The 25593-nt window shown below is 42.4% G+C and overlaps 1 protein-coding gene and 3 non-coding genes across 4 annotated transcripts; all 4 read right to left on the reverse strand.

Moving 5' to 3' along the window:
* Window positions 1-445: 445 nt before the first annotated feature.
* LOC139917398 (uncharacterized) lies at window positions 446-21520 on the reverse strand. The gene is made up of 11 exons (XM_071906514.2): window positions 21180-21520; window positions 18747-18875; window positions 16856-16938; window positions 15928-16087; window positions 14726-14887; window positions 13630-13758; window positions 9249-9469; window positions 6758-8689; window positions 4209-5824; window positions 665-2379; window positions 446-591 (listed from the first exon to the last, which is right to left on the reverse strand). The coding sequence occupies exons 1-10, from the start codon at window positions 21387-21389 to the stop codon at window positions 2288-2290; spliced, it is 4734 nt and encodes a 1577-aa protein (XP_071762615.2). The 5' UTR covers window positions 21390-21520; the 3' UTR covers window positions 446-591; window positions 665-2287.
* Window positions 10550-10631, reverse strand: trnas-uga (transfer RNA serine (anticodon UGA)). Its single transcript has one exon. It is a non-coding gene; the product is annotated as a tRNA-Ser (tRNA).
* Window positions 10912-10993, reverse strand: trnas-cga (transfer RNA serine (anticodon CGA)). Its single transcript has one exon. It is a non-coding gene; the product is annotated as a tRNA-Ser (tRNA).
* trnas-uga (transfer RNA serine (anticodon UGA)) lies at window positions 12243-12324 on the reverse strand. The gene has a single exon. It is a non-coding gene; the product is annotated as a tRNA-Ser (tRNA).
* Window positions 21521-25593: the final 4073 nt, after the last annotated feature.

Consider the following 25593-nt stretch of genomic DNA (forward strand, 5'->3'; position numbering starts at 1 on the left):
ATCTATCTATCTATCTATCTATCTATCTTTCTCTCTCTCTCTCTCTCTCTCTCTCTGTAGGCAGCTCTCTCAGTAGATCAGTGTGACTCTGCTGCCATCCAGTGGTCTGATTGGCCCAGCAGTTCAGTGACATCACTGCCTCATTACATCCCTCATTACAGCCCAAATTGTCCTAACCAGCCTCCTTCCTCTGTTTGAACACAGGAAAAGTTGTTGACACCTCACTGCCCAATAACTGCCACTGTTTGAATTCATTTATTATTTACAATTCCATTACTAAAGTTATATATTATTTATTTGAATCCATCTATTATTTACCAACCAATTACCCATACCACTCCTGTTTTTTTCCGCCGAGTCTGTTTGGCACCAGATCAAACTCTGATCCGGTCTGGACTTCAGCAAGAAGAAGCGTCTAACCTGACTCACTGCCATCAGGTATATGAGCTTTATTTGTCAGAATAGAATATACAAAGCAGATATTAAGGCCGGACACCAGCCAGACAATAAGATGAGAGGCAGAGGTTTAAATCCCAACAGTGTATACAGAGATAGAAACCGTCAAACAGTGTTAGATAATGTTAGCAGCCACTCCTGTTGAGAATTCACTGATTATGGGAGATTTATTTTTGCAAGGAAAGAATGTACAAACTGAGACCAACACAGATAAAAAATGAGAAATAGTCAAGTGGAAATATTCAGTAACAGAGTCCCAGGAACAGAGAGCAAATCTCAAACAAACAGAGCTGCTGGTTTGCAGGGTAACACCACACAATGTATGAATCCACATATAATATGAGGGAGATTTGATTATGGGAGCACAACACACAGTGTGACAGTGTTATCAAGGGAAATAACACTAAACAATTGTTATCAACCAGCTTTAAAGCTACTGGTATTTAAAGGGCGATACCACACAATTTAAGAATTTTACATATGATTATGTGAGATTTGATTATAGGAGTGTTACGTACAGTAGGGTAATCAGCCAGCTAAAGGAGACACCACTCAATTTTAAAAAATCCCATATGATTAGGACAAAACATCAAAAATGCATAAAAGTTAAACAAAAAGTTCAAAAATAGAGTGCAAATCACAGAGAGCATGTCTCACACAATGAGAGTGTCATCACACAGCCAGAGGGAGATGCTGCTCAATTTATAGAATTCACATATAATAATCCGTGAGCTTTATTTGTCAGAATCGAGTGTACAAACTTTGGAGAAGACAGAGTTAGAGTAGAAATTTCAGAATATACGTCATCGACTAACACACAGCATCCGATCAGATCTAAACTACCGTATTTCCTCTAATATTGGCCTTTATTTACCTCAACTGCAGAGGGTACCAGGCCTTTATTGGAAGCAGGCTTATATTAGAGACAGGCCTTTATTTCTGATTCCCTCTGTTTGATAAGTATATTTGCTCATATTTTAGTACGAAGCCTCCTTGTTTTCTGATCTGCATCTGTTGGGGTACGTTAGCACCCGCTTCGGATGTTATCAGCCGATTAAATGGCCGTTATCAGTTGTCATCGGGACCATAGATTTGAGGTAGTAGGTAGATGATAACAGCCTACTGAGCCAATTAGGAGGTAGAGTAGGGCGACACTACCTCAAATCTATGGTCCCGATGACAACTGATAACGATAACAGCCATTTAATCGGCTGATAACATCCGAAGCGGGTGACGTTAGGTAGCCGTTTTTTTGTTACTGCAATGCATTACCGATGATTACGGTAATCGACGACGGCATGCTCCAGAGACTTCTGCCGGCCGAGCCATCTTGTGGCACTTGTATGTTACTACAAACTACAGTTACATTATATAACAGGCAGCAGGAGTTTACCGGTATCCAGCGTTGTTTTTCCTTTGTTTTTTTCCCCGGTCTGTATTTGGGGCCAGCCGTTATTTGTTCGTGTCGACCACGGCCCCGGCCGTTATCGGAGACCCGGCTTTTAATTGACTACAGGCCACTATTAGAGGAAATACGGTAGGCTGTCTATGTAGAAACCTTGGCTTGGATGGGGGATGCTTGCAATATTATTAACAGCCACAGTCAAAATAAGTAAAACTCCCAAAGGATTGCTATTATTATTCACCGTAAGACATTTTAGATTCTATCATCAGAAGAGATATATCATGTTTGGAATGAAACCATTTTTCTTTTCTTTTTTTCTTCCTTTGTGTGTGTGTGTGGGTGTGTTCAGGGAAGTGCTGACTATCATGTGAACGTGACGGCCTGAAAGCACAACGTGGGTCGCCGACCAGTTCCTCCGTTAGCCAATCAGAGGCGAATGATGTCATCAAGGCCATCAAGGTCGTCGCCTGTGACTCCCACACCCGTGGTCAGCCAGCGCTGGACATGAGGACTGGAGGCTGGAGGGAGAGAGAGAGAGAGAGAGAGACACAGTGAGAGAGAGAGAGAGAGAGAGAGAGAGAGAGACACAGTGAGAGAGAGAGAGAGAGAGAGAGAGAGAGAGAAAATAAATTGGGAGGCAGAAAACAGAGGATATGATTTGGCGATGATAAACTATGGGAAAAGAACAAGTTGCACACACCTCTTCACCTTGCTGTCCAAAATTGTTGTATTTCTTTTATTCATACTTTTTAGCATATGAACAGGAATGACAAGTAGAACATTTGGAAAACGATGCAGAAAGAAGGGAAGCAGAGGGCAGAGAGAGAAACAGGTAGAGAGAGCAGCACATTCTCGACAGTCATGACAGTCATTGCAGTATCACTGTGTCAGAACTGGGCAATACATCTACTTGAAAACTTTCCAGTTTCATTTACTACACTGTATTTAACCAAGTAGGTCAATGAAAGCGTTACTACTCACTAAGCTCTCTTCATTCCAGTTGAAAATCTGAAATGCCTCAGTCGTGTTCCAAATCCTGACATTGCTGAGCATTACAGATAGTTCAGTACCACCACAGAACATCACAGCGTGTTACTCTTTTTAGTTGCAGTTCAAATCTCCTTTTGGCAATGACACAGTGACTTTCTGTGCAGGATAATAATGACTGTGGAGAGGACTGTGCACAAGCAACCAGAGGGACTTTTGTACGCCTCTTGATATTTTGTGGTATGATAGTATTTTTTTATTTTTATTTCTTCTTAACCGTTTTACTTTGTTCCATTTGTTGTTGTTTGTATTTTATTACTGTTAATTGCTTAGCTTTGTATGTCTACCATTTTGCTGATTGAGACTAACAAACACTTTCCCTCCTATAGTATCTATCCCCAAATCATCCTGTGTGTGGCTGTATGTGTGTGTGCATGTATACATATGTGACTTTGTGTGGTTTCATTCATGATGCATGCATTTCTATGTGTGTTTGTGTGTGTGTGTGTGTGTGTGTGTGTGTGTGTGTGTGTGTGTGTGTAAACAGTTGCATATAGCAGTGGGATTATTTTAACCGACTTGATTCTTTCAGGCCGTCTGACAGTAATGAATCAATTCACGACCGATCATTTGATTCACCTTTGGGAAAATTGTCAATTTCGGTCCGCAATTTGCACAGTTTCCTAGAAAGGAACAGTTCATTTCTCAGGAATTTTCCTGGAAAGAACCATTACATTATATATTAATTATAGTGAAAATAGAGAAAGAGTTCCATGGCAGTTGGTAATTGGTAAATTCCTGGTAATTTCTTTTGGAGTTTCCAAGACAACCATGAAATGATGTAGCAGTTATATAGAAAATTAGAAATTAGAGGAAGGAATTCTACCAATAACTATATTATATAATTATATGAATAATGACTTGGGTTACCAAATTGATCTCTGCCTATGTATCCTACCTATTATTTTTCCAATAAATAGTTTATCGTTATGCAGTTCTTTCCAGGAAACTCTTTTAGAAATGTTCAGTATCTTATTGACTCCACCAAACGGACTGCTTACATTTTCTAAATAACTACTACATCAATTCATGGTTCTTTCCTGGAAACTTACAGACACAAATTAACAGTTCATTTCTAGGAAATTATTAGGAAATTGTGGACCCAGAAAAAAGGTGCCAATTTTCGTAGCCAAAAGCAGTTTGATGATAATAAATGAATTAACTTTTGTTAATTTAAGTGAAAGTCAAATTTTGATTCTGTTTGTTCATCGATTCAACTTGTTCACTTTAAAGTTTTTGTTCAAATGAGCGAAGATGGTATTAATGTAAATGTAAACCAGCTGAATGTGAAGTCTCTTACCTGCAGCCTTCTGCTGTTGGGACCTGAGAGCTTGTCTCTCCTTGCTTCTCTCCCTCCCCGCTGCTGACATCGACAGGGCCGCCATCTTACACACACTGATTCTTTCCTTATTGACTCCGGCTCCGCTGCCCGTGTTCCTGATTGGCCGATCACTGCTGGTAATCACCCTTCCCCCCGTGCTATTGGTCCTCCCTGAACCAGAGGAGCTGCTGATCCTTCCCCCTGCTGGGCTGCTTAGTCTGTCGCTGCTGCCTGCACTGCTGAGTTTAGCCCCGCTTCCACTTCCAGTGCTACTAACTCGATTCCCGCTAACTGTAGCGCTGCTCAGCCGCCCGCCGCTACCACCAGTGATGCTAAGCCTCCCTCCGGGGCTAGGGGCTCTGTGACCGCTAGTCGTGCCGCTTGGTCGCCCTCCGCTCCCTGTGCTGCTCCTGCGTCCGCTAGCCCCGCTGTAAACCGGCTTCCACTCTCCGCTGCCTGTACTGCTGAATCTCCCAGAGCTGCTTATTCTATGGGTACCGGCTGAACCGCTGAGCCTGCCGCCACTACCAGAGCTACTTAACCTACCACCACTACCTACACTAGTACTACGTCTACCACCACCACTTGCGCTACTTAATCTACCACCTATGCTAGTACTAAGTCTGCCACCACTACCAGCGCTGTTGAGTCTTCCCCCACTGCCAGCACTACTACTCCTGTGACTACTCACTCTACTGCCACTAGCACCGCTACTGAGTATGCCGCCACTGCCAGCACTACTCACACGTACAGTACTTCCACCATAAACTCTCCACTCCCCACTCCCTCCACTGCTGAACCTCCCTCCTCCAGCGGGGCTTGCTGCTCGGTGCGTGGCCATTGATCCGTTTACCGCGTCTCCACTTCCTGTGCTGGTTAAGCCACCACTGCCAGTCAGGCTGCTCACACGTCCAGGACTGCTACCATAAACTATCCACTCTCCACTGCTGTGCCTGATTCTTCCTTGTACCCCAGTGGCAGTTTCTGCATTACCACCTTTACCAGCAATCATACCTGCTGAGTTAGAAGCCGCACTAACAAAGCTAGCTGAAATATTGCTAGCCGTTCCACCACTGTTAGCAACAACACCACCAAATCTTCCAAAGCTAGTGGCAATATTACTAGCCGTACCACCACCGTTAGCAGTTGTACCACCTAAGCCTCTGTTGCGATCCACACCACTTATTTTACCTCCTGCATTACTAGCCATACCACCAAAGGTAATTCCTCCAGTAGCAGGGACACTTCCAAAGCTAGCTGATTTACCAAACACCCTGCCATTGTTAGCTGTCGCGCTGGCAACCAACCAACTGCTGTTTTTTGGCTCGGCTCTACTCTTGGTTGCAGCCTCCACCCTGTCTCCCAGGCTGAGCTTCCTGTACCTGCCCTCTGGACTGCCAACTGGACTGAAGACCCCGTCACCGTCCACATTAGTGTCTTTGTACCTCCCTCCTGGAATTGTCACCTCCTCTCTGTCTCCTACACTTCTCCTATACAGACCTCCAAAACCGAGCACTTCCTCTTTGTCTCCTGCGCTGGTCCCACGATAGCGGCCGCCCTGACTGACTACCTCCTCTTGAGCTCCTACACTGCTCCTGAGGAAGCCACTGCCAAGAGTGCTGGTCTTTTTAACACTGCTTCCTAGACTGGTTAGTCTAGAGCCAATGTTTGTGCTGCTCAGACTAACTCCACTTCCTGCATGACCTCTGATTGATCCAAAACTCAAACTGTTCATATCTCTCGCTGGACTTGTGACCTTGGCAGCTCTGTCGTCTTCTGACCATTTACGATCTCCGCTAAATGATAAAGACTGGCACTCTTCTTTTGTCGACAGAATGTACCTCTCGACTGGTCTCACATGTGCATTTACCTCTGTCAGACTCTGGCATGCTTCTTCGTCAGCAGGGCTCATACATTCTCTGTCATTTGGGCTAAAGCACGTTTCTGGGTCATTTGGACTAAGACACGTGTCTGGGTCATTTGGACTCAAACACGTTTCTGGGTCATTTGGGCTAAGACATGTTTCTGGGTCATTTGGACTAAAGCACATTTCTGGGTCATTTGGACTAAAACACCTTTCTGGGTCATTTGGGCTAAAACACGTTTCAGGGTCATTTGGACTAAAACACGTTTCTGGGTCATTTGGACTCAAACAGGTTTCTGGGTCATTTGGGCTAAAGCATGTTTCTGGGTCATTTGGACTAAAGCATGTTTCTGGGTCATTTGGGCTAAAACAGGTTTCTGGGTCATTTGGACTCAAACAGGTTTCTGGGTCATTTGGACTAAAACACGTTTCTGGGTCATTTGGACTAAAACACGTTTCTGGGTCATTTGGACTCAAAAATGAATCATGGCTTCTCGGGCTTACTACATATTTTTCTGGATCAACTAGACATAATTCTTGATTTGCTGGGTTCAAAAATGCTTCTGCCTCGACTGGACTGGACTGGACGCATATTTCTAGGTCTGTGGGACTCAAACATGCGACTGGGTTTGTTGGGCTCAAAAATACTTCAGCCTCTGAAGACTCTCCCATGTCTGCCTTTTCTTGCTCTTCTTGCTCCCTCTCTTCCCTTCCTACTCCTCCCTCTCTTACTCCTTTCTTCTCTTCCTTCTCCCCATCCCTCAAAATCACTCTACTTGCAACTACACTGTCTGCAAAAAGAGTCTTGTCACTATTGGGGATATAAGGTTCAGCTGTTGGGATGCAGGACTGGGTATCTGCATCCTTTATAAGATCCTCATTGTGTTTACTGTTGGAAGTATGGCACAAGGACAGACTCTGCTCTAACTTGGGGATAAGAGAAGCACCCTCCTCTTGTCTCATCTCTGTTTTGTCTCCTTCCTCTTCTACCTTCTTTCCTTGTTCCTCCTTTTCTCCCTCCTCAAGCCTTTCTCCCTCCTTCTCGTCTATCTGGGTCACCTCACTGAAGATTTCACCCTCACTCTGTTCAGATTCATGGACATTAGATGTGGATACGCTTAGTCCAGTACTGGGACTATGGGACACTGCACCTGCATCCTTGACAGCTCCTTCGGTGTGTTCAATACTGGAAATATTTGCTGTCATTAGGCTTTGTTCAGCTTTGGGGATATGGGACACTGCATTTGAATCTTCTACACCCTTGTCACTGTATTTAGGAGAATTATAGGTTGTCGATATACTCTGTTCAATATTGGGGATATGGCTGACTGTTTCCGCCTTTACACTCTTTTCAGTATTTCCGGTATTGGCTGTATGAGATATGCTGTTGATTTTGTCCAGTTCAACAGTAACAGTTTCAACAGTAACCTCTTTCCCACCAACTGTACTAACCTGACTTTGTTTCTGCACAATCCACCAAACTTGCCCTTTGGTGTGATTGTCAACATGGATATCAGCTTCTCTTTGTTCCCTTGTTTCTGTCATTTCAACTACATTAGCCTCACTCTTCTCAATCCACTGTGTCTTTCCTGTTATATCTGTGTTATCTGTCTCGGTGACTCTTGGACTCTCTATCCCCAAAGATACCACCTGTTCAATAATAATCTCTGGATCTTTACCCTTACTTATACCCTGGGTGTGGCCCTCAGCGCAATCCGTTTGAGTTGAAATTACAGCATCTTTCTCTACCTCTGCAGCAGTTTTTGTGCCAGGATTTATGCTGGTCATCTCTCTTACAACATTTATCTCTTCTTCACTAGCCTTTACATCATCTTCCTTGGTAATTTGTGTGCCAAGAACTGTTTTGGTGATCTCTGTTACAGTATTCATCTCTGTTTTAGTAGCCTGCATACCAGTTTCCTTGGTAGTTTGTGTGTGAATAAAAGCACTGGTCATCCCCGTTACATTTATCTCTGGTTTAGTTGCCTGGAGAGCAGCTTCCTTGATAGCTGGTGTGTCAACAGCTATCCTGGTGATTTCTATTACAGTATTTATCTCTGGTTTAGAAGCCTGGATAACAACTTCCTCATCCACATCCTGGCTAATCTGAGCGCCAACAATCACAGTGTTGTTCAAATTAGGTGCTTTAGTGTGGACTTTGTCTACCAAAGGGCTGCTCTGCTTGTCGATCATTGTACTGACTGTCTTGGATTCCCTCTCTGTGCAGTTGAGAAGAGTTCCTACGCTTGTTCTAGTGGGGTATCCTCTAACCTCACCCTGCCTCTGGCTTTCGCTGGATGTGAGAGAAGAGCCAGTCAGACTTCTAGTGTTAATCGATGATGATGAACTCTCTGGACGTTTGCGATGAACTTCTCTAGTTTCCACCGTTTGTGACAGCGGCTTAACTACAGCTGCATGGCGTACAGGGCTGATGTGGTCTTCAGTGAGTGTTTGAACTGCCCTAACTGCCTCAAGATTTCCTCTCTCAACATGGGCGGTTTTATCTAGCATGGCTTTGCTTTGGAAGGCAGCACCGTTGGTTTTAGTGCAGAAAGACGTGACACCAGCCATGGAGTCAGAGCTGGAGCTTGAGACCCTGTCGAAGATGAGACACATAATGTTGATAATAGGAATGTCAACAAAAGAGCTAAGGTTACTGTTCAAGGTACAAAGGTGCAGAAAAATCAAGATTTCCACGTGTATCATATAGTAATGGATTATTGGACATACCATAGGACTGAATCAAAGCCCCTTAAAACACCTGTACTGAAATATCTGAAAACTATACAATCAATGTTTCAAAAACGTAAATGTTGAATTTTTCTATTCCTTCAGAAACAATTTTGTAAGGGAGTTGCCGGGAGTTAAGAGAAATGTTGCAAAACGGTTAGGGTTAGATTACGATTGCCATCTTGGATGTGGCCAACAAATTAAACATGTGAACGCTTCAAAGTTGTAGCAACAAGATGTCATCTTGTTCTTTCGCTTGTTCCAGGCAACTTACAATGAGTGAACAGGTGTTCAGTGTCTTGCTCAAGGACACTTTGTCAGTGGTTGTTACTTGGATTGAACCTATGATGTTTTGGATTGGTTTTGGGTTTGGGATGGTCAGTCTAACTAATAGGCCGCCCTGCTACCCTGCTATAAGCTCATACCTATTGCTCTGTCCATCCAGCAGCCTCCTGTAGTTTTGTATCTCTGTCTCCAGCCTGGTCTTGATGTCCAGCAGGGTCTGGTAGTCTGTAGCCTGCCGACCCGTAGCCTCCAGCACTGAATCCAGTTCGCTCCCCAGACTGTCGGCTCTCTGCTGCAGACCGGCCAGCTGCAGACTGAAGCCCTCTCTCAGCTCCAACTCACTGTTTTCCAGCAACACATTCTAGACAGACAGACAGACAGACAGACGTGTGTTGTCACCAAGAGGAAGCATGTTTTCAAAAGATTCACATATTTCAAGACAGTGATATTTTGGGGTTTGAATTCTGGTGGCTGCAAGTAGTTAAGATGTCCGGATTGAAATGCACTGGGGTTTCCGCGTGGTTTGAAGCTCACAGTTCTGTCATGGCAAATGCAAAGCCACTTATTGTTATCCTAAATCTATCTATCAATCTCCAACCTTGTCTCGTGTTATACTGTAACCACACCCTCCATTTTAGTTCTTATTTAGCGCTGTGCTGTCAGGTATTGGCCTAGTGGGAACACATACAACGCTGCATGTTAATGTTGTGTGGAAGAAGCAAGGTGCTAACAGCCATAATGAGATCCCATTTGTTCGTCCATGTTAGACAGCAATGAAAAGATGAGGGCCTTCATTTAAAAATGTTCCAAATGTGATCTTACATTTGTATAATCAAATGTGAGCATTCATGAAAAAAAAAACATGAAAAGTATTTATTGATAGCATTCATACTTGACAGAATGATAGAAATTAGTCTTAGCTTTTGATATATCACTGAAGTGGAGAAAACTGATTTTAGTATAAAGATGAATTTTCATTAATCACAACTCGGGCTTGGATTTAAGAACAACAGAATAAAGTTATTCACCATAACATTGTTCAACAGTTGGTGACGCTGGCTAGCACACAGCGCTGTGAGCAGAACCTGCACGGGGAAACCTCATTGGATTTCAAATACACGCCTTAACCACTCGGCCATCACAGCTCTTCTTTATGATAAAGGTCACATTTTCGCAGCAACAGGAAACTTTGTAAACTTTTTGAAGCAGATCTGTTCTTTTTATAGCTGCCTAAACAGAACACTGTGATCTGTGAAGAGAGAAACCATCAGATGTCCATCGCTACTGTATTTGGCTGTACTGCACATGCAGGTGTGCAGAAGGTTTAGAGAGATCTATCAACATCACTGTATTGGAGGATGTGTTTACAGTTTAACACATCAGAAGTTTGGAGAATGCCACAAACATTCAAAATAACACAGATCTTTATTTATCAGTCCAGCGCTGCGAGCAGGGTTCGAACCTGCGTGGGGAAACCCCATTGGATTTCAAGTCCAACGCCTTAACCACTCGGCCATCACAGCTCCCTTCTCTGTTATTTAAATTCATTTGATGAAGGTCACATTTTCACAGGAACAGGAAGGTACCAATTTGGAACCAAATCCTTTCATCTTTTCATAGCAGCCTAAACAGAAGGCTGAGAATCCAACAGATGTCCATCACTACTGTATTTGCCTGTACTGCAGAAGATTTAGAGTGATCGATCAACCATCACTACATTGGATGGTGTGGTTACTAGACAACAGCAACTTGGACATTGCCAGATTCATTCACAACAACACAGGTCTTTATTAGCCAGTCCAGCGCTGTGAGCAGGGTTCGAACCTGCGCGGGGAAACCCCATTGGATTTCGAGTCCAACGCCTTAACCACTCGGCCATCACAGCTGGCTCCGGCCTGACCGCTGCAGCACCGTGCAGGGTGAGGAGGAGACAGTGCTGGGCAGCACCACAAAAGGCACACAAAGCTTTTCTTTTCTCGCAATCCTGAGTGCAATATTAAAGAAGGCTGTTATAATGTTCCCAACAAGAGTTAGATAGCTAATCACCAAAATATGGTCCAATATTTGACAGCACAGCACTGTAAACAGGGCTCTGACCTGTGGACTAGCGTGTTGTGTTCAAATCTGATCTGGAACCTCAGTTGCATTAGTGCCTGTTCTAATAGCTGTTACTTTTACAAAAGACTTGAACCCTCAGTACAAATGCACTGATGGATGTCATCTTACAGTCATTAAGGCTAGATCAATAGCACATTACTGTATATTCAGTTTATTCAAAATTCAAAGGAAAAAAAGGAGGTCCAAGGCACTCAATTGGATGTAGTTATTAAAAAGCCTTTATTACGCTGGGCTAAAACATTCAAATAGCTGGTGAGCTATGCATTGAAGACTCACCAAATAGCACCAGTGGAAGATACTAGAGATACCCAAGAAGCGCTCCTTTTCTTCTTTTGTTCACTTTTTTTCAAAGTCAGTTGCCAGATTACTCAGGTAGGAAGACTATTATAATATTCCCACCAAGAGCGAGCTAGTCATTCACCATACAAAGACCAATATTTGGACGATTGAGTTTAACGGGTAATATTGTACATTTCAAACCCACTCACTGTTACAGTACTGGCAAAGCACAACAAAAAGTCTTCTGTGCACGTGAACTGGTTTAGTAGAAAATGATAATGTTCCCAGACTGAGGAGCACATAAATCTTTCTACAAAGGAATACCTTGACATTTCAGCATGTTATTGACTTGTGAAGAGCCACACCTATTACTTTAATTAAGAAACGCCTCCAATGCTTCCGTGCCATTTAACATACCAAGTAACAGTTAGATGGTTGTTTTTATCTGAAGCTGTATGGGAGCCTGTTCTGAGCCTGGGTGGCTCCAGTGGGACAGGAACATGGAGCCCTGGCAGGAGGCCATGAGCTGCTGCTGGGATAGACTGAACCAACACTGTTCTTACTTTATCATCATGTTTACCTCGCAGTGTGACACTGCATGTGCACTGGAGTACAACATGCAGAAAACAGCTGACTCAAATTTGCAAGATTCTACTATTGACCTAAGTTATTACGATCATTATAGGCGATGCCACATACGGTTTAATTGACAACACAAGGCCAGGGGGTGAAGAAAACGCTGTGAGCAGGGCTCGAACCTGCGCGGGGAAACCCCATTGGATTTCAAGTCCAACGCCTTAACCACTCGGCCATCACAGCTCGTCCATCGATTGCGTCAATTAATTTGACATTCTCACTACTTTAGGAAGGTCTACTTTTTAAACTTTTTGAAGCAGCCTAAACAGAAGAGAAGCGAGAAACAATCAGATGCAGGTCCATCACTACTGTATTTGCCTGTACTGCATATGCAGGTGTGCAGAAGGTTTAGAGTGATCCACCAAACATCACTATATTGGAGGCTGTGGTTACAGTATGAGACAACAGAAGCTTGGACATTGCCAAATTCACTCACATTAACACAGGTCTTTATTAGTCAGTCCAGCGCTGTGAGCAGGGTTCGAACCTGCGCGGGGAAACCTTATTGGATTTAGAGTTCAACACCTTAACCTCTCGGCCATCACAACACAGATAGCAGACTCCATGCTAGTTGAATAGGTTTATGATTGTTTCTGATGGTTGTTATAAATTCTAGCAGAGCCTGGTAAATGTAGGAGCCGTGAAAAGTGTTTCAAGACACACAGGCAAAAAGCCAGGGGAATTACAGAGGTTTGTAACTGTGCTGAACTGTAACTGTAACTATGCTGTTTCTCTTTCTGCATGATATTGGCAAAGAATCCTACTGCAATTCTTGTTTGAGTTTTGAATATTATGATTGTAATATGAGCTGTGATACATGTGGTCTTCCACATAATTTTGCTTCTCAGCAATTACAAAAGTTGTCAGAATGAAAAATAATTATTCTTAGGATTTACTTTGTTTGAATATCATGAAAGAATTTCTCCAACTTCCAAATTGATTTGTAGGACTGTGCATCAGCATCAGAAAGGATTTCCCCACTGTTCAAAAAAACTGCAGATTTGGAACTGTGATAACGCCAGCTGTCTGAAACACTTTTCCCTCTAGCATTTTTAAAATGACAGTAGTGGGAAGGGAAGGGGTGATTTAATTTTAAAAAGGCTGAAAAGTATGTGCATTTCAATTCATGGAGTGAATATGTGAAATGATTTAGATGTAGAAATCAAACACAGTACAAATATAAATCAGTTACAGAAGAAGTACAAAAAAAATATTTTTGAGATGTACAAAATAATATGTATTAATATATAAACTATATATGGATATATTGTTGATGTGGTTATTTTGTTAGAAAAAGGGGGTGGGACAGAATAAGTTTTTACTTCTTCCTACTCCTTTTCGAACATGTAATATTGACTACTTTTTTTGTTTGCCAAGAAGTTACCATGTTTTCAGTTTTGTTGTTTTTTTTTTTCATTTTAACAGTTGTTAATATTGCAATTTTGACTGTTTTTCATGAACTGTGCAGCTGTGGGTTGTTGGTCTCACCAGAGCCTGGATCTGTTCCAGCTCCGCCTGCAGGCTCAGTGCGGTTCTCCTCAGCTCCTTCAGCTCCGCTCCGACGACCTCCGACCCCGACGGACGACAGCTCGCCTCCGCAGGACTCAGCATGGACACCTGGAGGCCCGAGCACAGCCGCTTAGTTTCTGTTTGTATGTATTAAAAATCCATACATACCCATTCCCGATATTTGCATTAAGATATTATCAAAGAATCATTTATTTTCCCAAGACACAAGTGGGAATTTTACTCAAAAAACACGCAACTTCCTTAAACCAAGGTGCATGAACAGGAAATAATGAGAAAGGAAAAAAACTTCAGCTGCTCTTGGAGGTAGATGGATGCTCTTCAAAAACACTTTTATTGCCGCAATAAAAACCAACACATTTCAGCAGCATGCCTTCATCAGGGTTACATAAAAAAAGAAAGAAAAAAAAGCTCCATTGTTCTGTTTTTTACGTAACCCTGATGAAGGCATGCTGCCAAAACACGTTGGTTTTTATTGCATCAATAAACGTTTTTTTGAAGAGCATCCATCTGCCTCCAAGCGTAGCTGAATATTTTACCTTACTCTCTCCTGAGGAACCAGACTCATTAAAACACATTATTACTTGTAGGGATGTAGGGAGACACCAGTAATGGTTCTACATGTATGATTCATTTTGGGTCCCCAGATTAACGTCCGCAAAATTTCATATAAATAAATGTCTGTTTTTTGCCCCTCTCTATCATCTAACACAACAGTGATTCAACCTATATCCAGTTCATAAATCTTTTCCACTGTCTGTTCTAAACAGCCGGTGTCTGGTGGCTCTTTCCTGGGAAAAATCCTCTGCTCCACAGGAAGTGATGCGTTTTACAATTCCGGTTTGTTTGTAATCAACAGAAGAAGAAGAACTGGGTAGTTAGCATGAGCAGCGATAGCCACCATGGCTGAACAGACAGAGAAAAGAGAAACTCAAACTGCATCAACAGGAAATCCAAGCTCCGCCCACACTGTTTGATTGACAGGTGACAGGTGAAGTTTATTCCCACCCAAACCAGACTGTGTGAGGAACTGAGGTTCTGCAGCAGCCTTCAGTACCTGGCTGTGGAACCAGCAGCTGTTCTTGGTCTGGTTCTTGTTCAGCAGCACCTCGCTCTTCTGCCTGATCTCCTCCAGCTGCTGCCTCACATCCGACGACTCAGCACACTGCATCTCCACAGCAACGCCCCCTGACACCTGGGCCAGGAGACCCTGTACATCCTGGACAGACAGACAGACAGACAGGAGGTCAATTAGAAAAAAAATATTTCAGAACAGTAGTTTTGAAACTTTTTTTGAGTGTTGCAGGCTAAAGCTGTTAGCCAATATAACAACAACAACAACTGATTATTTCTTTCTTAGTCCAGCGACCTGCTAACAAACCCAGTTTTATTCAGTGGGGACTTAGCAAGGCTTTGGCAATATAATACAGATTAATAGCATTTGATATCCATTTCTCCTGATGTTGACAGTGTTGACAGTGTTTTGGAACAAGATAACTTCCTAGTTACCTTGTTCAGAGCTCTAACTACTAGCCTACTACTACTAAATGTTAATACTACTACTATTACTACTACAACCACCACTACTACTGTTACTGTGCACTGTTACTACTACAGTCTACTACAGCTGTTAATACTACTACTAGCACTGCTATTACAACTACTACTACTACAGTAGTAGTACTACTATGTTCATTTCTACTAGTGCAACTTCCGCTACTACTGCCAGTACTACTACTACTACTACTACTACAGCTGCTAAAACACATACTACTGCTATTCTACCACTACTACCACTGCAGCCGCGCCCATTTCTACAACTGCAACTTCTAACTTCTACTACTACTAGTGGTACTTATACTACTACTACTACTGCTACCACTATTACTACTAGGCTTACCGCTACTTCCACTACTACAGCTGCTAATACTACTAACTAGTACTGCTATTACAACTACTACTACTACTACTACTCTTACTGCAGCCACGCCCATTTCTACTACTGCAACTTCTACTATACTGCCAGTAGCCTACTACTACTACAAATATTGCTATTACTGCTACTTCTACTACTACAACTACTACTATGACTACTACTGCTGTTACTATTAGGCTTACTTCCACTACTACTACTACTACTACTACTGCTACTACTGTTACTACTAGGCTTACTTCCACTACTACTACTTGTGCTATCACTACTACTACTACTACTACAAACAACAACAGTAATGCTGCAGGCTGACAGTGTGTTTGTACCTGCTGGTGTTGCTGCTGCAGCTGGCTCAGCTCCTGTATGTGTGAGCGCAGCAGGCGGTGGAGGTCCGGCAGTCTGCAGACCACCAGCTCCTCCTCCATCAGCCTCAGGTCGCTCAGCTCCGCCTCCACGCTCCCACGACTCTCCCGCTGCTCGCCGCACCTGGCCGCGCAGCAGGGCATCATGGGATATGACTGAATGTGTGTGTCCGGATGGTTGTGTCTGTGTGTTTGGGTGTATACTGTATGTGTGCATGCATGTTTGTGTGTGTGTGTACTTTTAAGATTAAATGTATGGCCTTTCTGCATATAGATACAGGAAGGGGAGCGGGACGACATGCAGTGCCTGTCTGAGGCTGGAATCGAACGCGTGACGTTACAGTTATGAATGATTACATCAAAAATAAAGTGAAACTATACATATGGCATCTTGCATAGGCCTATCTGGCCGAATATATGCTGTGTTGGAAAAAGCAGCATTTGCCCTTTAATTTCTTACAGATTCATCATTTAATAATAAGTTGTTTACTTTCACTTTGGTACTTTGTGTTACTTGGTGTTTATTAGTTTATTCTGGTTCCTCCATCAGGACGCTGGTCTCTTGTCTTGACATTGTATTTTCACTGTGCACTGTACACATTTTTTTTTTTAACTCAAGCCAAATACAAATTACAACATGCCAAACTTAAATACATATTTCAAATGCATTTAAACCATTTTCCATTTTAACTCCATTTTAAGCTGACCTGATGAAGGAGACAGTGCGGGAATGTTTCAGTTTTTAGTCTAAATGCATTCATTGAAATACTGCCCATCTCTTTGTACACCTACAATGTATTGTTTTTACTCGCAAAATGTACGTTGATGCAGGTTTATGTTTGTGTGTGTGTGTGTGTGTGTGTGTGTGTGTGTGTGTGTGTGTGTGACTAACTTGGCATTCAAATCGAAGGCGTCCAGCTCTGCACTGAGCAGCTGCAGCTTCACCTGAGCGTGAGCCGTCTGACACTCACTGATCTGCAGAGAGAGAGAGAGAGAGAGGGAGAGAGAGAGAGGGAGAGAGAGAGAGAGAGGGAGAGAGAGAGAGACAGAGAGAGGGAGAGAGAGAGAGAGAGAGGGAGAGAGAGAGGGAGGGAGGGAGAGAGAGAGAGGGAGGGAGAGAGAGAGAGTGAGAGGAAGTAGCAGTAGTAGCCTCGTTGTGGTAATAATGAAAATAATAAACTTTTTATAGCACTTTAAAAGAAATGTTACAAAGTGCTGTTAGATTAAAATGAATAGATACATTAACAAGCAGGAAAAGTAGTAGTAGTAGTAGTTTTATTTAAGTAGTAGTTGTAGTATTTAATGACATTTCATCTTCATTTTTCTACAGAAAAACATGAAAAGAGAGACGATCCCGCTCAGCGTTTCCCCTTGAATTGTTTAGAATCAGTATTTGGCACTGAAAACTTTCCCATACTGATCAAGTTCTCTTAAACATTTAATTAAATTCTGTTAGGTTGGGCGTCACTTCCTCCAGGCTGTCTATTCAACGGTGAATAAATTATCATCTGTACTGTTTACTTCTAAAAGGTATGAATGTTTTGTTGTGTTGTCGTGACATGTCGTTACGGAGGCTCATCCTTGATCCCTGACATTTGAATCAAATGACATTTTAAATCTGTCTGACGAGTCGCAGCCTGTATGACCTTTAACAGACAACCTCCTCAGTTCAACCTCCTGATGAGTCAGAACCAGCCGACCCGACTGTTAAAAAGCTTTTCAAGTTTGTTTATTTATTTAATTATATAGCCCTTTATCACATGCATGTCTCAAAGGACTTTACAGAGAAAGAGCCTAACTAGATCTAACTGATCAACAATCAACCATAGAGCAGAATGACATCGAACATCAGGAAAAGCAAGATACACAAAAGCAGATTTATTGTATATTGTGTGCAGGAGCTTCTTCTCTTTCTTCAAGCTGCTTTTTCATTCAACAAAACATATCAAGGGTTCGGTGCGAAAATGAACGCTGAGCAATTCTCCAACTTGCAAAGCTGCAGCCGCCGTAAAACTTTGTTTGTCGTTTGTTTTCCAGGTTTGATTTTCTGAAAGGTAAATACAATGCTGTTGCTAACTTGGAAGTCCTGGATCTCGGACCTTCCCAACAGCACCTGAACGCAGCATGATAGTTGAATAATTGATAGAAAAAATAATTGTCTAATGATCACCAAAATCTAATCAACTGATCTTCGGGCCGAGGGCGACCTGTCCACCAGATTTCAGACAAATCTGTTCATAAATGTGTGCGATATCTTGCTAACAGACAGACAGGCAGACAGACAGGTGAAAACCTAAGTCCCCTCCAACTTGTTTGGCAGTTTGGAGTTAAGCGGAGATAAGCAAAATTAAAATAAAGTGGAAAATCTAAAAGACTCAAGTGAAAACCCTAGATTCAATTTGGTGGGAAATGGGCGTAACTGCACTTAGTAGCTTTTTCATATTAATTTTCTGAATCTTCATCTCTGTAAAACTGAAGTTATGTTTAACTGAAGTTAGTTTCAAGTTATGTTTTGAGTAAAAAAAGATGCTCTACCCCTCTACCATCCACTGCACAGGACTACTGCAGCACCAGCTTGTGGAATTGCTTGGGTTTGTGTTTTTCCATTACACAACGGATCGCTTCAGCCAAGAAAACTGGCCAAATTGGCTGAAGACATGTTCCAACTCTGCGGTAACCAGGGAGCTTGTCAGCAAACAGGAGCCATGATACTGTCAAACCAATGATCACAGTAAAGAATGGTTGCTGTATCTGTATACTGTGTGTTGTGTGTGTGTGCTGACCTGAGCCTGCAGCAGGGAGACGGTCTGCAGGTGTCGGTCCAGCTCTCTGAGGTCACCGGGACGCTTCCTGTCCAGCTCCTCCTGGATCTGCTGCTCCAGCTTCTCATTGGCCGCCTCCAGGGTATGAACCTGCATCCACCAATCAGAGGAGACAGGCAATCAATCAATTAACAGCTCCACTGATTTACTCAATCCGACATTCGCTTGATCTATCATCTCATTTGTTTGCGGTGGTAAAATGTTTCAGGTAGACAAGGGTACAAGTATGTTTTCGTATTTTCCCAGGTGAAATTAAAACTACTCTGTTTGTTTTTAACAGCCATGTTTTATTTTAGGGGGGTATTTTTTTACATTTATTGGACAGATCAAAGTAGAGAGAGACAGGAAAGATTAAGAGAGAGAGGCGGATGACATGTGACAAGGGTCCTGGTCCGGATTCGATCCCAGGACGTCACGTTAACATGGCATGTGCCTTGACTACTGAGCCACCAGGACGCCCCCGCTATGTTGTTGAATGAAACAGCTGATTGGCTGCAGTGGTTGGACCTGCTCAGTGTTTCCAGGCCTTCTGCCAAACCTCTGCCATCCCAGTTTCAACAAGACATCCACCTCACTGCTGCTGACACTGCTGCTTTCTGTTGGATTCTGAGGTAACAGTTCGTGTAAAAGTTTTGGCATCTTTTGTGATTACGGAAATTAGCTGGAATTATATTCACGGTATATATTACATACATTAAACATATAGGAGGAATTCTTTAAAACAATTTGAATATATCAATAAATCACCTCCAATAAACTCAACTATATCAAAGTTAATAATAGCCAAATGCAAAAGGTTTGTCAGAGCTTCTCAAAGGAATACAATCTCAAGACTTTTGACTGCAATTGGTCAGTGTCAGCAGTTAGATTACATATAAGTCAAATTTTACTAAATAATCATACAGATTTTAATAAGGTTTGCAGCAAAGGGTGACAATCAGAGTGACAGCTCTTCTTCTTTAGTATAAGACTTTTCACACATTGCAAAGAAACTGAATAGCTGCGTGTGAATAAAAGATATAATTTCTCAACATTTCTAGAATATTTTATATCTGCATACTTGTGTAACCACAAATTACTTGTAATTTTCTCCCTCTTAATTCATATTTTACAGGCTTTTAGCTCATCTTTACCAAGGTTGCCATTAATGCTGGAGGGCAGTGTACATGTTTATTAAAACAGCAATTCATCAGATGATGATTAATTCTCAGTTTTATCGCAGGCTGGATATCAGAGGCGTTTCATATGGAAATATTCTCCTTTTCATTATTATTTGCATTGTGAGCTTATTTCAACCAGTCAGTCCGGGTGAGTATTTTGTTTTTCTCACCACCTAAAGTAAACATGTTCACTGAATCCCATCTGTGCCTTTTCCTTGCTCAAGGCTTCTGAACTGGACCCAATGGACTGAGGTCGCATAACTTCTGTCAGTTTTTGCAGTTAAGTGTCACCTTTCGTTCACAGGACAGGTTGAAGGATATGCAGTGAACCGTAACAGCATGCATGCACAATAACATTTAGTTATTTCTTTAGAGAGCAAAGAGACACCAGTGAATTTAAAGTACAGCATCTTCACCACTCAGCCTCTGCAGCTCTGTGTGGAGTAAAGTGACCTGCTGCTCTGTGGAAGAACCAGCAGGTAAAACATTCATCCATTACAACAAAGTTCATTTCCTGTCCCGGTCACCTAGTTTGTCCATGTACAGAGAGTCTTACTGTTTTCAACTTCCTATCCTTGCATAAAACTGACCATACTGGCGACATCACCACCTAAACCGTCTTAAAAGTGAACGACCTTTACAATGACATTACATATTTTAGTGGGTATGCTTATGTCATGATACCATTTGTTCAGGTTTCAATACAACCAGGATACGATGTTATGAATAGAAGTTCAATGAACAAAGTCTGACTGTGCAGAATTATGTTTATTTCTGAGACACAAATCTTTCTAGCGATGCCATTGGTTGCTATAATGTAAACAACAATTTAAAAATATATTACAAAGTGCAAATAATATAACTTGTGAAATAGTGACGGGCAGCAGCAGAATAAAATGGAGCTAATATTGTAATTCATTTTTTCTGCCCCACGATAGTGATTGTCACTTTTTTTCACTGCGATATATTGACAGTATATTGAATTTCAATACATTGTCCCATCCCTATTTTAGGCATTTTTCTGATGCTTTCATCCAATAAGATTCAATTCCTAGATCACCAACACTGCGAGCAACTAATAGCAAGAAGTGCAAGGGTCAAAGCCGCAGGGCCATGACGATAGATGTAACGAATATTCCCGTTCCCCTAGATCCATCGTGTACGATAGAAAATTGCTGCTTGAAGAAATAAGAACCAGGAGGAGAAAAGTCAGAAATGTTATGTTTGCTCCCACCTTGTGTGTGTAAGCTGCCAGCCTGCTGTTCAGCTCCTGCATGGTGAGCTTCTCTCCGGCTCCAGGAGACTCAGAGAAGCTCCCGCCGCCGGCCGGGGCACCGTAACGCACCGAGACGCAGGGTCCACGGTTCACTCGGTAACCGCCGACCAGGCTGCCGGCGCCGGCCCGCGAGGCGGCTTTCGCTCGCAGGACCTGCCACGGTGCCATGTCACCCCTCCGAACGCACTGACTGACTTATCCTGCTGCGGGCCTGAGCATCGCCTTTGGCCTCTGCAAAGCTAAAAGTTCCCCTGTCCTCTTGCAGCTCTTAGCATTAAGCAAAGCCAGGCTGTGCTTCTGTTTGCAAACGCTGCTTTATTCTACTGTTGCACTTATCGCAGTTTGTTCTGAGATGATGAACAGCCTGAACGTGTTGCTGTTTCTGTGAGCTTCTGCCCAGGCTGAGCTTCTTGACTGCTGTACATCCAAACCTCAGCTCTGCCACAGGGCGTTTCTGCTGGAGGTGTGCTCCGACTTGATATGAGCTTCTATTCACCTTTAAAGAGTGACATTCAAAACAGGTTTAGGCAAGACGGGAGCCCTACCCATCAAGAACATTTTGCTGCCGCTACATATAAACCTTGTAACGTAACGGCAGTTAAAAGGATTGTCAGGTTTTCACTTGTGTTGCACATGTTCGCGGTCACTGAGCGAGTTCCATAACCCACGGGCCAGATGAGCCCAGTCCAAGTGTCTTGTGTAATCGAAAGCAAATAGCGTAGTCGTCAATCAGAAAACACGGCTTTTTAAGCTTAGTTCTTGTTTAATTCAAGGAAACATCTGTGAGGAGAGGAACACACTTGATGACCCCAATGCACCCACACACACACACACAGGCACTAACTCTCATTCAATAGCACAAGAGAGCATCTGATCCTGTGTACTGGTAAACGATGGAAAGTTAGTGTTTTTGGAGATATGAGGTTTTTAATCTGGCAGAAGAGGTTTGCGGAGACATCTGAGGCTGCCTGGCTCTCAGGCCCTGCAGGTATTATCTCTGTAATCCTCCTACTCAGCTCAAACCTGCCTGCCAGAGGCAGCGGCAGCATCACAGGTACAGAGGTCAGGTTGGCCCTCAGCCAAATCACCGGCTTCCTTTAGGATGCTGTTCAGCACAAACTCCTTTACATTACGTCTCAGGCATTTAGCTGACGAGTCTTATCCAGAGCAGTTTACAGTGGGGAGCAGGTAGGGTCAAGGCCGCATCAAAAAGCTGGCAAATCCACTTAGGCTGCGTTGTGTCAGAAATAGCAACCAGGTGGCGCCAACATGGAGGCCCACTGGAGAATTAACTGTATGTATTAGGTGTATAAAAAATGTCAAAATAAATAACTGGGCTAGAAAATAAAACAAACACGTAATTGGTGATAAGCTGCGACCAGATTGGTGCAGGTTACCTTACTGTCAGCCTGTACTTGTTCAGATCAGTACAGTCAGTTAGTCACTATAAAGATGCATGAATCGACCTAATCAATGATCTGTTATTTAGGCCTATTCTTGACTGTGTTCGACATCAATCAGTGTTTTCAAACTGAAAGATGAATTCTGGTTTGGGGCGCAACGTTTCTCACACCTCTGTTCCCTATGAAACTGGTCGTTATCTCAGTGTTTCAAATGATCTGGTGCCATTAAAATGCAACACTATATTTTTCACTGAGATTTTTTCCCAAACAAACAGACTACCAAGCCTGTTGCCGTTTACAAACTCTGATCTGCTAAGATTCCTGCTGTATCCATCAGCTGGTGAGTCAAATACTTCGGATTTGATAAAAAAAAAAAAAAAGAAGCATCCAGCCTGGTGAAAACCTGTGTGACTCGGGGCATTTAGAGGAGTTGATGCACTCTTAACTCATTTTAGATTTGTGATGCAATCATACAGCTAAGCAACAAAGCTGCGGCTGCATTTCTTTTGTACAAGCATCTGTACACTTATGCCTTTGCAAAAAGCTATGCTGTTTCATCTCATTCATAGCTGAAGTGCCTTAGTGTCGCAAATTGCCTCATATATATGAAAGTTCAAACTGTTACTAATCTATAATCAGTTAGGCCTATTAAAAATCTCCCTATGGGAAAATGAATGGTGATATTTTTTCTTTGAAACACAATCAGCAGATGGCATAAGTTGTCACTTTCCCTCTCTGCAGGTATTGTATATCTGCCTCCTGTGGCTCTATAGGCGCAGTGGGATTTTTACATTTCACTTTTAACATTTTTGAGACTGACAGACCAACAGAGAGACTTCTAGCTGCTGGTCACAGACGCTGTGGATCCAGACAGTTCTGCTCGAGCAAAAAGTGAATGGTCAAGAAAAACCTCACTGATTTTTGTCCATCCGTCTATTTAGGATAACCGAGATGTGAGTTTAGGAATAGCACCAGCTGTTCTCAGCCGTTGCTGCCCAAGAGGTGAGGACCTCCAACATGGCCGCCAGAGGGCACACCGCATCACCTGAACGCCTCTGTTCTGCTCCTGTTGATGCAACAGTCTGTCAGCAACAGCAACAACTCAAAGCTCTTCTGAAAGCAGGCTTACAACGTAAAACTCTTTTCTTTAAAGTCTTTGACCAGGTTTTATCCCTGGCTGTATGAATCTGTGTGTGTGTGTGTGTGTGTGTGTGTGTGTGTGTGTGTGTGTGTCTGTGTGTGTGTCTGTGTGTGTGTGTGGACATGTGTGTCTTCGGGAGGAAAATTTAAGATTATATGTTTATTTTCTCCTTATGATATGCATTTTTATGGCAGGTTGGTACTACTCTTTCATGTGTTTTGCTGTCAGTGTTTTTATATAAATATTTGGCCTGTGTCTTTTCTTCAATTCTATTTAATTTCTGATTTACTTAGCTGGGTTTCATTTAGATTCTGCACATCTCTGATTACCCTCTGCTGTTTTATTAACTGTTCAATTATTTACAGTGTTGGTATTTTTGTAAATAAAATGTATTAGAGCTGTTTATTATCATTCAGGCTGCTGTCCCTGGCCAGCTGACCTGTTTATTCACAGGAAAACACAGAACTGCACAACATTTTTTATCAGCAAGTGTGGGAATACAGATAGGAACACGCAGGTGCCTGAGGTGCAATTTTTAATCACATTAAATTGCATGGGCTCTGTTTAACTTTGAATTTATTATGTATTCAGGTTACATTAGAGAGGATGGGTACCAACCAATGTTGCTGAGGGGTCATAATTAAAATATTATTCCTTTTGCACTCTTTAACAGTTGCGTCGGTTGGAGACTATGATCATATATTTTGCCATTAAGGTTAAATAAATTTCCCTCTTGCTTTCCAGATCTATATATTTTGCTCTTTATGAATGTATGCTCAGATAATTCTTTGTGACATTTTCACCTGTCCTCTTAAAAAGGTCTAACCTTGGAATTTTGTGTCTTTTGTATGTTACCATTGCATTAAATGCGATGGGAATTACCATATCCCAGTTGTATTTAAGGCTGACAACCACTGTGATAGTGTGCTCACAGGAAAAACAGGGGTTATGGGAAATGTGGAGAAACAGTAGCACTAACAATACCAGTGGTGTGAGATAGAGAGTAATCGTCCCCACCATGGTTGTTTATGGTAAGTATACCAAAGTATCACAATTGATTTGACAACGATATATTGATGCTTAAAGATACTGCATGTAGCACCTTTACTTGTTACCCATATATTACAAATGAAAAGGGGAAAAAAAATTATGAACTCACTGCATAGAGTAATGCATAGATTTAGATCATATACAACATCCAATTGGTATTTGAGGATTGCAAGACTGATGCATTGGTTTCAGCCAATCAGCAACCAGTTGGCGACAGCTAGACCCGCCCACCAGCTCTGGAGCGGTTCTGGAAGCTTCCGGATGGACGAACCGGGAGTCGCGAAAACGGAAAAAAACCGACGCAAGACACTCGGTAAGTGAAAGAAAACAAAGAAAACAAAGAAAACAATACTGAAGTGGAGGCTTACTAACTGTTACGGATATAAAACTTGCCGCAGTCACACTGCAAACTGCTAAACGGGTAAATTGTTCATCTAGAAAGTGTATTTTTAGCATCGGTTGCTAGCTTAATAACGTTAGCTCTGAAGCATTTTTTCTTTACACTTATTAGCGCTGAAGCGTTTTTACACCTGCGTCAACTATCAAGGTAACACATCTAAACCATAAATACTTTATCTCAATTAAATTCCTGTATCAGCATAAGCTTTTCATTGCAACCCATTGACATTATTTGCGCTGTGGTGAGCCACACAAGTTTCGGTGGTCTTTTCATCGCATGTTCTGGTTGCACGTACACATCAGAACTGGTGAGGACATTAGCCATGTTTGTGTTGAATTTATTTCATAATTACACTAAGGCATAATTGAATTTGTTTAT

The sequence above is a fragment of the Centroberyx gerrardi genome, chromosome 7, assembly GCF_048128805.1.
Source record: "Centroberyx gerrardi isolate f3 chromosome 7, fCenGer3.hap1.cur.20231027, whole genome shotgun sequence".
Classification (NCBI taxonomy): Eukaryota; Metazoa; Chordata; class Actinopteri; order Beryciformes; family Berycidae; genus Centroberyx; species Centroberyx gerrardi.